General features: G+C 47.6%; 1 protein-coding gene across 1 annotated transcript in view; it reads right to left on the bottom strand.

Moving 5' to 3' along the window:
- SSR2 (signal sequence receptor subunit 2) overlaps positions 1 to 1,026 on the bottom strand; it is a 20,524-nt gene extending 19,498 nt beyond the window's left edge. The window contains exon 1 of the mRNA XM_032260602.1: positions 1,021 to 1,026. Coding sequence (XP_032116493.1) covers positions 1,021 to 1,026 — 6 coding nt within the window. The remainder of the gene's footprint in view (positions 1 to 1,020) is intronic.
- Positions 1,027 to 14,013: the final 12,987 nt, after the last annotated feature.

The following is a 14,013-nucleotide window of genomic DNA, read 5'->3' on the forward strand; positions in this document are numbered from 1 at the left end:
GAGTTTCACTCTTGTTACCCAGGCTGGAGTGCAATGGCGCGATCTCGGCTCACCGCAACCTCCGCCTCCTGGGTTCAGGCAATTCTCCTGCCTCAGCCTCCTGAGTAGCTGGGATTACAGGCACGTGCCACCATGCCCAGCTAATTTTTTGTAGTTTTAGTAGAGACGGGGTTTCACCGTGTTGACCAGGATGGTCTCGATCTCTTGACCTCGTGATCCACCCGCCTCGGCCTCCCAAAGTGCTGGGATTACAGGCTTGAGCCACCGCGCCCGGCCCGTTGATTTTTTTTAATTGTGTTTTTTTTTTTTGAGACAGAGTCTTGCTCTGTCACCAGGCGCCAGGCCTGCTGGAGTACAGTGGCATGATCTCGGCTCACTGCAACCTCCACCTCCCGAGTTCAAGCAAGCCTCCTGCCTCAGCCTTTCTGAGTAGCTGGGACTACAGGCACACGCCGCCAAGACCAGCTAAATTTTTTTGGATTTTTTTAGTAGAGACTGGATTTCAGCATGTTGGCCAGGACGGTCTCAATCTCTTGGCCTCGTGATCCGCCCACCTTGGCTTCCCAAAGTGCTGGGCTTACAGGTGTGAGCTACCGCACCCGGCCTTGCTTTGTTTTTTTTTTTTTTTTATTTTAAAAAAAAGACGGGATTTCACTGTGTTGGTCAGGCTGGTCTTGAACTCCTGACCTCAGGTGATCTGCCCGCCTTGGCCTTCAAAGTGCTTGGATTACAGGCGTGAGCCACCATGCCCGGCCGCTTTGGTTTTTAAGACAAGATTTCCTTCTTTTGCCCAGGCTAGAAAGCAGTTATCACAGCTCACTGCAGCCCCGAACTCCTTGGGCTAAAGCAAGCCTCCTGCTTCAGCCTCCTAAGTAGCTGAGACAACAGGCACTTGCTACCACACCCAACTAATTTCTAAATTTCTTGTAGAGACGAGGTTTCACCTGTTGCCCAGGCTGATCCTGAACTCCTGGGCTCAAGCAGTCTTCCTGCCTTGGCCTCCCAAAGTGCTGGGATCACAGGCATAAGCCACCATGCCTTGCCAATTTTTTTTTTTTTGAGATCCAGTCTCACTCTGTCACCCAGGCTGGAGTGCAATGGCGTGAACTCAGCTCACTGCAGACTTCGCCTCCCGGATTCAAGAGATTCTCCTGCCTCAACTTCCCCAGTGGCTGGGATTACGGCCACCTGCCACCATGCCTGGCTAATTTTTGTATTTTTAGTAGAGACAGAGTTTCACCATGTTGGCCAGGCTGGTCTCAAACTCCTGACCTCAAGTGATCCACCTGCCTCAGCCTCCCAAAGTTCTGGGATTACAGGCGAGAACCACTGTGCCCAGCCCTGGCCAATTTTTTATTCTGATGAAATATACATAACATAAAACTGACTATTTTAACTTTTTTTTTTTTCTTTTTTTAAGACAGGGTCTCACTGTTACCCAGGCTGAAGTGCAGCAGCACCATCACAGCTCACTGCAGCCTCCACCACCTACGCTCAAGTGATCTTCCTGCCTCATCAATTTGGACAAAGTGTACCCACTTGAGATCAGCTGGTTAAAGAAGTAGGCATGATGGAAAACTGGCTCTAACTTCTCTAGTATTAATTCAGCACAGATTTGCTGATGACCCTCCTATGTGCTAGACACTGTTCTAGGCCCTAGGGCAATAGCAGTGGACAAAACAGACAAATCTTGCCTTTCTCTCAACACAGACAAAATCCCATGCCTTTCTAATGCAGCACTGTCCAGTAGAACTTTCAGTGGGTAATGAAAATATTCTATAGGCTGGGCGCGGTGGCTCACGCCTGTAATCCTAACACTTTGGGAGGCCAAGGTAGGTGGATCACTTGAGGTCAGGAGTTCAAGACCAGTCTGGCCATAATGGTGAAATGCCATCTTTTTTTATTAAAAAAAAAAAAAAAAAAAAGGGCCGGGCACGGTGGCTCACGCCTGTAATCCTATCACTTTGGGAGGCCGAGGTGGGTGGATCACCTGAGGTCAGGAGTTCAAGACCAGCCTGGCCATCATGGTGAAACCCCATCTTATAAAAAAAATAAATTAATTAATTTAAAAAAGGGAAAAAAAATAAACTATTTTATAATATCTCTACTGTCCAACATGATAGCACCAGCTACATCTGGCTATTGAGCACTCAAAATGTGACTGGGCAGACTGAGAAACTGAATTTTTAATTTTATTTCATTTTAAATCTTCTTTTGTTTGTTTTTCTTGATTTTGTTTGTTTGTTTTTGAGATGGAGTCTAGCTCTGTCATTGAGCATAACTGAGCCATGGGGGTAGAAGAAAATCACTGCCGCTGACTATGCAATGGTCAGGCTTGGCTGGAAAAGGACACCAGATTCCAGAGCCAAGAACAACATGGTGAAACCCCGTCTCTACTAAAAAAAATACAAAAAATCAGCTGGGCATGGTGGCACATGCCTGTAATCCCAGCTACTCAGGAGGCTGAGGCAGGAGAATTGCCTGAACCCAGGAGGCGGAGGTTGCGGTGAGCCGACATTGTGCCATTGCACTCCAGCCTGGGTAACAAGAGTGAAACTCCATCTCAAAAAAAAAAAAAAAAAAAAAAGAAATGGCAATTCACTGTGGGGACATCAGGGAGGAGCCAGAAACAGGGGTCTCCCCCACCTCACCCAAGAGGCAGCAGCAGGAAGTAGGACCCCAACTAAAAGTGGGAAGGTAGCCGGGCGTGGTGGCTCGAGCCTGTAATCTCAGCACATTGAGAGGCCGAGGCGGGCAGATCACCTCAGGTCAAGAGTTCAAGACCAGCCTGCTCAACAAGGTGAAACCCTGTCTCTACTAAAAATACAAAAATTAGCCAGGCATGGTGGCGCTCACCTGTAATCCCAGCTACTCTGGAGGCTGAGGCAGGAGAATCGCTTGAACCCAGGAGGCGGAGGCTGCAATGAGTCAAGATAGCACCACCGCACTCCAGCCTGGGTGACAGAGCGAGACTCTGTCTCAAAAAATAAAAATTTACAAAAATAAAAGTGGGAAAGTAGATAAGAAAAAGGCAAGTGTCCTTTGTGAAAAGGGACTTCCAGGTATCTGCTCCAGGCTGACTCCAGAAGACAACTTTAGGAGAAAGGGCATGCAGGCACATCCTAGCTTCCAGGCCGGGAGTCTGTGTGTGTTACAGACCAGCTACCAAGGGGGCCGTTTTCTTTCCCACAATGAGCTGTGTGCACCCAGTTGCCTGCCAGACACGAGGGGACACTGACAGTGTCGGCGGGCCCCTGCGCTGTGCTCCTGCTCTGCCGCTGCAGCTGCATCCACCACACTGTAGTCAGACGACCTGTCCCAGCCCTTTCCCCTCCCTGGACAGCGAGCACCTCGTGTTTGTTGAATGGTTTCCCCAAAAATAGTCACTGAGCATAACTGAGCCATGGGGGTAGAAGAAAATCACTGCCGCTGACTATGCAACGGTCAGGCTTGGCTGGAAAAGGACACCAGATTCCAGAGCCAAGAACAGTGCCCCACACACAATTATTTATTTTGAAACACCAGACCTATAGAAACTTGAAAAAATGGTTGAATTAACACCTGTATGCCTTTCACCTATATTAGTCGTTAACATTTTGCCCATTTGCTCTCACTCTATGTGTAAATTAATACATGTATAGACCGTCACGTGCTACACAATGATGTTTTGGTCAATAACGACTGTATATACAATGCTGGTCACATAGATTATAATACTGTATTTTTTTTTTTTTGAGACGGAGTTTCGCTCTTGTTGCCAGGCTGGAGTGCAGTCGTGCAATCTCAGCTCACCACATCTCCGCCTCCCGGGTTCAAGTGATTCTTCTGCCTCAGCCTCCAGAGTAGCTGGGATTACAGCATGTGCCACCATGCCCAGCTAATTTTGCATTTTTAGTAGAGATGGAGTTTCTCCATGTTGGTCAGGTTGGTCTCAAACTCCCGACCTCAGGCAATCCACCCACCTCAGCCTCCCAAAGTGCTGGGATTATAAGTGTGAGCCACCACGCCCGGCTGATACTGTATTTTCACTGTACCTTTTCTATGTACTTTTTCTATGTTGTGTTCTGTGTAACACAAATATCATTATGTTACAATTGCCTGCAGTATTCAGTACAGCAATGTTCTGTGTAGGCTGTTGCATAGGAGCTCTAAGCTGTACCGTACCGCCCAGGTGTATAATAGGCCACGCTATCTAAGTATACTTTATGGTGTTCGCACAACGACAAAATCACCTAACAACATGTTTCTCAGAATGTATCCCTGTGGTTAAATGATGCATGACTGTATATGTATGGTTGTCCCTTGGTAACCATAGGGGATTGGTTGCAGGACCCCTTGCAAATACCAAAATCTGTAGATGCTCATGTCCTTTATATAAAATGACATAATATTTGCATATACCCTATGTATTTTTGTTTATTCTTTTTGTTTAAAAATTTATTTTTCTGTGGGCATGGTGGCACGTGCCTGTAATCCCAGCTACTCAGGAGGCTGAGGCAGGAGAATTGCCTGAACCCAGGAGGCGGAGGTTGCGGTGAGCCGAGATCGCGCCATTGCACTCCAGCCTGGGTAACAAGAGTGAAACTCTGTCTCAAAAAAAAAAAAAAAAAAAAAAAATTATTTTTCTGGCCCAGGCACAGTGGCTCACGCCTGTAATCCCAGCACTTTGGGAGGCCAAGGCAGGTGGATCACAAGGTCAAGAGGTCGAGATCATCCTGGCCAACATGGGGAAACTTCGTCTCTACTAAAAATACAAAAATTAGCCAGGCATGGTGGTGTGCACCTGTAGTCCCAGCTACTCAGGAAGCTGAGGCAGGAGAATTGCTTAAACCAGCAAGGTGGAGGTTGTAGTGAGCTGAGATTGCGCCACTGCACTCCAGCCTGGGTGACAGAATGAGACTCCATCTCAAAACAAAAAACAAACAATCTTTTTTTCTTTTTTCAAAGATGGGGTTTCACCATGTTGGTCAGGCTGGTCTTGAACTCCCGACCTTAGGTGATTCGCCCTCCTTGGCCTCCAAAGTGCTTGGATTATAGGCGTGAGCCACCACGCCCGGCCACAGATCTTTTTTTCTAAAGTAGAGCAGAATCTCACTATGTTGCCCCAGGTCAGTCTCAAAGTCCTCAAGTGATTCTCTTGCCTTGGCCTTCCAGAGTGCTGGGATTACAGGCATGAAGCACTGCACTTGAACTCTACCATATACTTTTTTTTTTTTGAGATGAAGTCTTCCTCTGATGCCCAGGCTGGAGTGCAGTGGTGCAATCTGGGGGCTCACTGCAACCTCTGCCTCCCAGGTTTAGGCGATATTTCTGCCTCAGCCTCCTGAGTAGCTGGGATTACAGGTGCACACCACCATGCCCAGCTAATTTTTGTATTTTTAGTAGAGACGGGGTTTCACCATGTTGGCCAGGCTGGTCTCGGACTCCTGACCTCAAGTGATCCACCCGTCTCGGACTCCCCAAGTGCTGGGATTGCAGGCGTGAGCCACTGCGCTGGGCCTACCATATACTTTAAATAATCTCTGGGCCAGGTGCAATGGCTCGTGCTTATAATCCCAGCTCTTTGGAGGCCGAGGCAGGAGGATTGTTTGAGACCAGAAGTTTGAGACCAGCCTGGTCAACATAGTGAGACTCTGTCTCTATTTTTTTTTAATTAAAAAAAATATTTCCAGGCCGGGTGAGGTGGTTCATGCCTGTAATCCCAGCACTTTGGGAAGCCGAGGTGAGCAGATCACCTGAGGTCAGGAGTTTGTGGATCACTTGAGGTCAGGAGTTCGTAACCAGCCTGCCTGACATGGCAAAACCTCATCTCTACTAAAAATACAAAAAAATTAACTGTGCGTGGTGGCATGCAGCTATAATCCCAGCTACTTGGAGACTGAGGCAAGAGAATTGCTTGAACCTCGGAGGCGGAGGTTGCATTGAGCTGAGATGGTGTCACTGCACTCCAGCCTGGGCAATGGAGGAGAACTCCATCTCAAAAAAACGTTTTTTTTTTTTTTTTTGCCGGACGCGGTGGCTCACGCTTGTAATCCCAGCACTTTGGGAGGCCGAGGCGGGTGGATCACAAGGTCAAGAGATCGAGACCATCCTGGTCAACACGGTGAAACCCTGTCTCTACTAAAACTACAAAAAATTAGCTGGGCATGGTGGCGTGTGCCTGTAATCCCAGCTACTCAGGAGGCTGAGGCAGGAGAATTGCCTGAACCCAGGAGGCGGAGGTTGCGGTGAGCCGAGATCGCGCCATTGCACTCCAGCCTGGGTAACAAGAGCGAAACTCTGTCTCCAAAAAAAAAAAAAAAACGTTTTTTTTTTTCCCACTCTGTACATAGTTGAATCCATGGATACGTAACTCACAAATATAGAGGGCTGGCGTATACACATTCATATATACTTTTTTTATTTTTTGAGATGAAGTTTCTCTCTTGTCGCCCAGGCTGGAGTATGTGGAGCAATCTTGGCTCACTGCAATCTTCACCTCCCAGGTACAAGCAATTCTCTTGTCTTTGTCTCCCAAGTAGCTGGGATTACAGGTGCACGCCACCACGCACAGCTAACTTTTTTGTTTTTTGAGATGAAGCTTCTTTCTTGTTGCCCAGGCTGGAGTGCATGGAGCAATCTTGGCTCACTGCAACCTCTACCTCCCAGGTTCAAGCGATTCTCCTGCCTCAGCCTCTGAGTAGCTGAGATTACAGGTGCCCGCCACCACTCCTCCCCCAGGGTTAATTTTTGTACTTTTTTAGTAGAGACAGGGTTTCACCATGTTGGCCAGGCTGGTCTCGAACTCCTGACCTCAAGTGATCCGCCTACCTGAGCCTCCCAAAGTGCTGGGATTACAGGTGTGAGCTACCGTGCCCAGCTTCTTTATGACTTTCAAAAGAAAACCAGAATCCAACCAAGAATCGTGTATTACAGCATTGCATTTGACCAATAAATGTGTTTATACTAAACCAAATAAGCTTCTCCCCTAGAGAGAGCATGGAGAAAATGGAGAAATGCATGGAAGTTAGAACTTTGGCTACTGAGAGGATGAGAGGAGAAAGAGGAGCGGAGAAGGCTCAGACAGAGCCCAGGCTCCTGAAACAGACTCTGAAGGGTCCTTTCTAAGTCCTGGGATCACTTACAAATCTTGGACAGACCTGGCCACCCCAGGTTGAAAGTCAATGGAGGACTATTTTCTGCTTTTGCCAAATTTCTCCCCAACACATGGAAATTCCAAAGTGGATTCTGGAATCTGTACCTTCTGTCCTGATGTCTTTTGAGGTTTCATCCCATTTTCAGAATTTCACCAGTCTCCTCTTCTTCCTTTCTATTAGCCGGGGTGGGGACAGTGGGAGGGGCTGAGCAGGCCCAGCCTCCTCTTGCTGAAGAGTGAGGAAGGAGTATGTGTGTGGAGTGTGTGTCTGTGTGTGTGTGTGCCTACATATGCACATGTGGCCTCTCACATCCTTCAGAGGAGCCCTCCTAGAGCACATGGGCCTGGGACCCCACCCTCCTGTTGCTACGACAACCACTTCTGTGAGGACATGAGGACTAAAGTATTGTGAATGTGGGGTGAGGCAGGGAGGGGCCATGCCAGTCTCATGGCATTAGTGATCATAGGGTTCTATGATAATGAAGAAGAAACAGAATGAGTCTTTATCGACTGTCAAAGCGGCCAGGGTATGGGACACAGCCAGGAGCAAGGGCAGGGTGATTCCTAAAGTTCTGCTTGGTGTTTATTTATGTATTTTACAGTGCCACCCACAGGATATGAACTGCTCCATTCTTTTTTTTTTGGAGGGGGGGAAGGGACAGAGTCTCACACTGTCAACCAGGGTGGAGTGCAGTGGATCAATCTCAGATCACTGCAACTTCCACTTCCCGTGTTCTATCGATTCTCCTGACTCAGCCTCCTGAGTAGCTGGGATTACAGGCATGCATCACCATGCTATGGGCTGTTCCACTCTTAATAGGACTCTCCTTCTCTCCCTTAGGAGATCAGAGAAGCTTGCGGGGCTTCCATAGCAGAAAATCCCTCCTTTAACAACTTTGCTGTATCCCTGACATCCATCAACAGCTTCACTGATGACTTGGGCTATGAAGGGAGCCAGGAGCTGACCAGCGTAAGTGCCCGCCCTGCATCCCTCCCGCCTCTGAGGCCTTGCACCCGCTGCTGTGCCACCATCTGAGCACTTTAGCTCACTCAGACACACTGCGGCTACCTCCCATACCTTCTCTATATCCTTTTGATTCGTATCTTTACTAAAACATGGCTAAAATTTACTGCTTTCAGGCTGGACTCAGTAGCTCACGGCTGTCATCTCAGCACTTTGGGAGGCTGAGTCGGGTGGATTGCTTGAGCCTGGGAGGTTGAGGCTTCATTGAGCTGTGGATGCCCCGCTGCACTCCAACCTGGGTGACAGAGAGAGACCCTGCCTCAAAACAAAACAAAATTACCATTTTCAGAAAAAAAAAAATACTGCCACCAACAATAATAATAGTCATATCAACAGTAATAGTAATCATAGCTAACATTTATTGAGTACTTACTACAAACTATTTTATAAGAATTTACGCCGGGTAGGGTGGCTCATGCCTATAACCCCAGCACTTTGGGAAGCCAAGGCAGGCGGATCATGAGGTCAGGAGTTAGAGACCAGCCTGGCCAACATGATGAAACACCATCTCTACTAAAAATACAAAAGTTAGCCAGGCATGGTGGTGCACGCCTGAGGCAGGAGAATCTCTCGAACCTGGGAGGCGAAGGTTGCAATGAGCCAATTGTACCATTGCACTCCAGCCTGGGCGACAGAGGGAGACTCTGTCTCAAAAAAAAAAAAAAAAAGACAAAGAAAAAGGGCTTTAGGCTTTGACCTCTGCCTCTCCCTCCTCCTTTCCCTCCCTTTCCCACCCCTGGTCTAACAACAACAACAAAAATTTACATCTCATTTAAATATCATAACAATCCTATAACCAGGTTCTACTATTATTCCCATTTTTTAGATGAACAAATTCAGGCACAGCCAGGTTAAATAACTCTCCCAAGACCACATAAGCAGAAAGCAAAGATGCTAGCGTTTGAGCTCAGTTTAAGTCAAGAGTTCACACACAGAAGAATCACCTCCAGTTAGCCACTCAATTTTTTTTTTTTTTTTTTTGAGACGGAGTTTCGCTGTTGTTACCCAGGCTGGAGTGCAATGGTGCGATCTCGGCTCACCGCAACCTCCGCCTCCCGGGTTCAGGCAATTCTCCTGCCTCAACCTCCTGAGCAGCTGGGATTACAGGCACACGCCACCATGCCCAGCTAATGTTTTGTATTTTTAGTAGAGATGGGGTTTCACCGTGTTGACCAGGATGGTCTCGATCTCTTGACCTCGTGATCCACCCGCCTCGGCCTCCCAAAGTGCTGGGATTACAGGCTTGAGCCACCGCGCCCGGCTTGCCACTCGATTCTTATCAGTCCTTCATAATATCCTTTCAACATTTGTGTGCTCTTAAACGCACTTGGTATAGGAACCTCTTAATTGTCTATTTGAGGGAGGGCTTAAATGCTAGCTGCTTTTTGCCATTGAGCTCTGACACACGATAAACTGTACATATTTAAAGTACACAATTTGATAAGTTTTGACATATATATACACTCATGAAGTCATCACCACCACAATGAAGATAATAAACATATCCATCACATTCCAATATGAACAAGCAGGATTTCTAGAGCAGATAAATTAATGGGTGATTATTTGTCTTCCACAGTGAGTCTTTATTTAACCTAAGTATTTCCATTATGACCCTTTGAAAAGAATGAGCATTTGGCCAAGCGTGGTGGCTCACGCCTGTAATCCCAGCACTTTGGGAGGCTGAGGCAGGTGGATCACTAGGTCAGGAGTTCGAGACCAGCCTGGCCAATATAGCAAAAACCCCATCTCTACTAAAAATACAAAAATTAGCCAGGCGTGGTAGTGGGTGCCTGTAATTGTGGTTACTTAGGAGCCTGAGACAGGAGAATCGCTTAAACCTGGGAGGCAGAGGTTGCAGTGAGTCAAGATCACACCACTGCACTCCAGCCTAAGCAACAGAGTGAGACTCTGTCTCAAAAAAAACTAAAAAAACAAAAGAATGAGGATTTAATGCATTCCGGATATGCCTGTGTATCCTTTGCAGATACTACTTTGTAGCTTGCCTTTAGTATTTTAAGCAAATGTGTCTTCCTGGCCAGAACAGTGTTTTTTAACCTCTGCTGCCTGCTCAGTTCTCACAGACAGATGGGCGCTTGGTTTAGCTTTGCTCTTTGATCTCCGTGCTTCTCTGCGGCACTGCCGCTTCCCCAGCATCAAGCACAAAGTCCCATATGTAACAGGATGGGTCAGTGGAGAGCATGTTTCATTCCTTGCTCTTGGATTCCCCCAAGGAAGAAGATTCCAGGCTTGTTCAGATGAAGAGGCGGAAGCGGAACAAGGTTTCCGTTCTCCAGATGAGGAGAAATGACATGAAGGAGGAAGATGAAGACGATGAGGAAGAGGAGGAGGACAAGGCAGAAGGGCCCCCTACCTCTTTGCAATCACCTAGGACAAGACAGACGCAATGCTCATACTCAAGGATCCCCCAAGTGAGGCACAAGGAGCACCTGAGCATCTTGGAAGGTAGCTTGAGCTCATCCACCAATGAAAGCAAGTTGTCTGGCTGGAGTCTGTCCATGTTTTGCCAATACTTGTGTAGCTGCTGCCACAGGAAGCAGAAGTTAGTGGAGGAAAACAAGGCATCTGACTCTGGAGCAAGGAGGAGCCCGGGTGAGACTGACTCAGCTGTGAGCATCACTAATGAGTGATGGTCCAGAGCTCTAAGGAGCTCCGAGGAAAGGTCTGGGCAGAAGCCAGAAGAGCAGAGGGTATAATCCTTCCGCTTACAAATAAAGCACATTTTATTTTTGTGAATGGCATGCATGAGCCTGATGATTCCAGGTTTTTGTCTTTTTTTTTTTTGCTAGATGTATTTAGATATATTCAATCCCTGTCCCGATTTATGTCTCTGAACATCCTGTTTGCTTGCTCCCTCCTTCCTTCTTTCTCCTTCCTTCCTTCCTCCCTCCCTCTTTCCTTCCTTCCTTCCTTTCTTTCTCTCTCTCTCTTTCTTTCTTTCCTCCTTCCCTCCTTTCTCTTTCCTTCTTTTTCTTTCTTTTCTTTTTTTTTTTTTTTTTTTTTTTTTTTTGACTTTTTTTTTTTCTTTTTCTGGCGGTTGAGGATTGGCGCGGCCTTGGTTGCCCCCAACCTCCGCCTCCCGGGTTCAGGCAATTCTCCTGCCTCAGCCTCCTGAGTAGCTGGGATTACAGGCACGTGCCACCATGCCCAGCTAATTTTTTGTAGTTTTAGTAGAGACGGGGTTTCACCATGTTGACCAGGATGGTCTCGATCTCTTGACCTCGTGATCCACCCGCCTCGGCCTCCCAAAGTGCTGGGATTATAGGCTTGAGCCACCGCGCCCGGCCCTTTTCTTTTTTTTGACACAGGATTTCACTTTGTCACCCAGGGTGGCATGCAGTGGTGCCATCATGGCTCATTGCAGCCTCAACCTCCAGAGCTTAAGCAATCCTCCCACCTCAGCCTCCCAAGTAGCTGGTATTACAGGTGTGTGCCACCATGCCCGGCTAATTTATATATATTTTTTGTAGTGATGGGGTTTCACCATATTGCCCAGACTGGTCTCAAACTCCTGGGCTCAAGCAATCTTCCCACCTCAGCTTCCCAAAGTTCTGGGATTACAGGTGTGAGCCACCCAGCCCGTCCCCTCCTTTTTTTTCTTTTTTTTTTCTGAGATGAAGTCTTGCTCTGTTGCCCAGGCTGGAGTGCAGTAGCACAATTTCGGCTCACTGCAACTTCCACCTCCCAGGTTCAAGCGATTCTCCTGCCTCAGCCTCCCAAGTAGCTGGGACTACAGGCACTCGCCACCACACCTGGTTAATTTTTTTTTCTTTTTTGAGACGGAGTCTTGCTGTGTTGCCAGGCTGGAGTGCAGTGGTGTGATCTCAGCTCACTGCAACCTCTGACTCCCTGGTTCAAGATATTCTCCTGCCTCAGCCTCCCAAGTAGCTGAGATTACAGGCACACACCACCACGCCCAGCTAATTTTTATATTTTTAGTAGAGATGGGGTTTCACCATGTTGGCCAGGATGGTCTTGATCTCCTGACCTCATGATCCACCTGCCTCAGCCTCCCAAAGTGCTGGGATTACAGGAGTGAGCCACCACTCTTGGCCTAATTTTTGTATTTTTAGTAGAGATGGGGTTTCATCATCTTGGCCAAGCCTGCTCTCAAACTCCTGATCTCGTGATCCGCCCGCCTCAGCCTCCCAAAGTGCTAGGATTACAGGCGTAAGCCACCACGCCCAGCCAAATTGTTTCATTTTCTTCCTAGGAACTCTGCTCTCAAGCAAAGCTCTTGAGCTTCTACAGGTATGTGCCACCACGTGCAGCTAATTTATATCCTTTTTTGTAGCGACAGGGTTTCACCATGTTGCCCAGGCTGGTCTCAAACTCCTGGGCTCAAGCAATCTTCCCACCACTTCTTGTTGTAGCAAACAATAAGAAGGGAAGACAGCTGACCAACGTGAACTCAGAAGCAATTTTTAAGAACGTGGGCCGGCATGGTGGCTCATGCCTGTAATCCCAGTACTTTGGGAAGCCGATGGGGGCAGATCATAAGGTCAGGAGTTCGAGACCAGCCTGGCCAATATGCTGAAATCCCATCTCTACTAAAAATAACAAAACTTAGCCGGCTGTGGTGGTGGGCGCCTGTAGTCCCAGCTACTCAGGAGGCTGAGGCAGGAGAATTGCTTGAACCCAGGAGGTGGAGGTTGCAGTGAGCTGTGATCATGCCACTGCACTCCAGCCTGGACGACAGAGCAAGACTGCATCTCAAAAAAAATAATAAAAATAAAAAGAATGTGATGCCCTAGCAACAAGTTTAAGGCCAGCTCCTTAAATTACCACCTTGCCTTCCTTCCTCAGCCTGAGTAAAGGGGAAAAGGGCCTCTGCCCTCCACAGGCTCCCCAACTCCTCCCTGGCCCCGTCTCCCTATGCACTAATAATTTAGAAGGAATCTTAGCAATCAGAACCTGTAATTGTTTTAGCACCGCTTCCCTAGAGGCTGAGCCTGAGATGAGGGTTCTCGTGCAAGTAATACTTTAAGAGAATGCTCTGAGGAGAACGAGGGATAGGGCAGGGCAAGAAAGGGAGACGAGGATGTGGTTTTGGTTAGCGCCTGCTTCAGCCTGATCCCAAGGAGCTCTGAGCAGGGATTATACCTCAAAATCAGGCCCACTTTTGAGGCCAGGGGTCAGCCTTTTGTAAGCCCATTATCAGTCAGTTATCAGCTAAAGGCTCGAGGGTAGACCGTGCTACAACTTCCTGCAAGGCAGTCCCCCCACCCCCGTTGACTGAGGGTAATTCTCTAGTGAAGGGCTAATCTTGAGCTGTGAGCAATGAATCCCACAGCAGCTAGGGAATGAGTATGTGGTCTCATTTCAGGGATGGGACAGCAGGTACTATAATTCATTGAGATTCGTTGTCTTTCCTAGTCTACTTAATGTTTGTAAATGTTCCACATGTGCTTAAAAAGTGTATGACAGGCCAAGTACAACAGCTCATGCCTGTAATCCTGGCACTTTGGAAGGCCCAGGTGGGCAGATTGCCTGGGCTCAAGAGTTTGAGACCAGCCTGGGCAACATAGTGAAACCCCATCTACTAAAAAATAAATAAATAAATAAATAAATAATTAGGTGGGGGTGGTGGCACGTGCCTGTAGTCCCAGGTATTTGGGAGGCTGAGGCATGAGAATTGCTGGAACCCAGGAAGCAGAGGTTGCAGTGAACCGAGATCATGCCACTGCATTCTAGCCTGGGCGACAGAGCAAGACTCTGTCTCAAAAAAAAAAAAAAAAAAAAGAAAAGTGTGTAACAGCAAAGTACATACAAATAAAAGCACATTTTTCTTTTTCTTTATCTTTTCTTTTTTTTTTTTGAGGCAGAGTCTTGC

Source organism: Sapajus apella, unplaced genomic scaffold (assembly GCF_009761245.1).
Source record: "Sapajus apella isolate SASKATOON/1434 unplaced genomic scaffold, GSC_monkey_1.0 scaffold119, whole genome shotgun sequence".
NCBI lineage: Eukaryota > Metazoa > Chordata > Mammalia > Primates > Cebidae > Sapajus > Sapajus apella.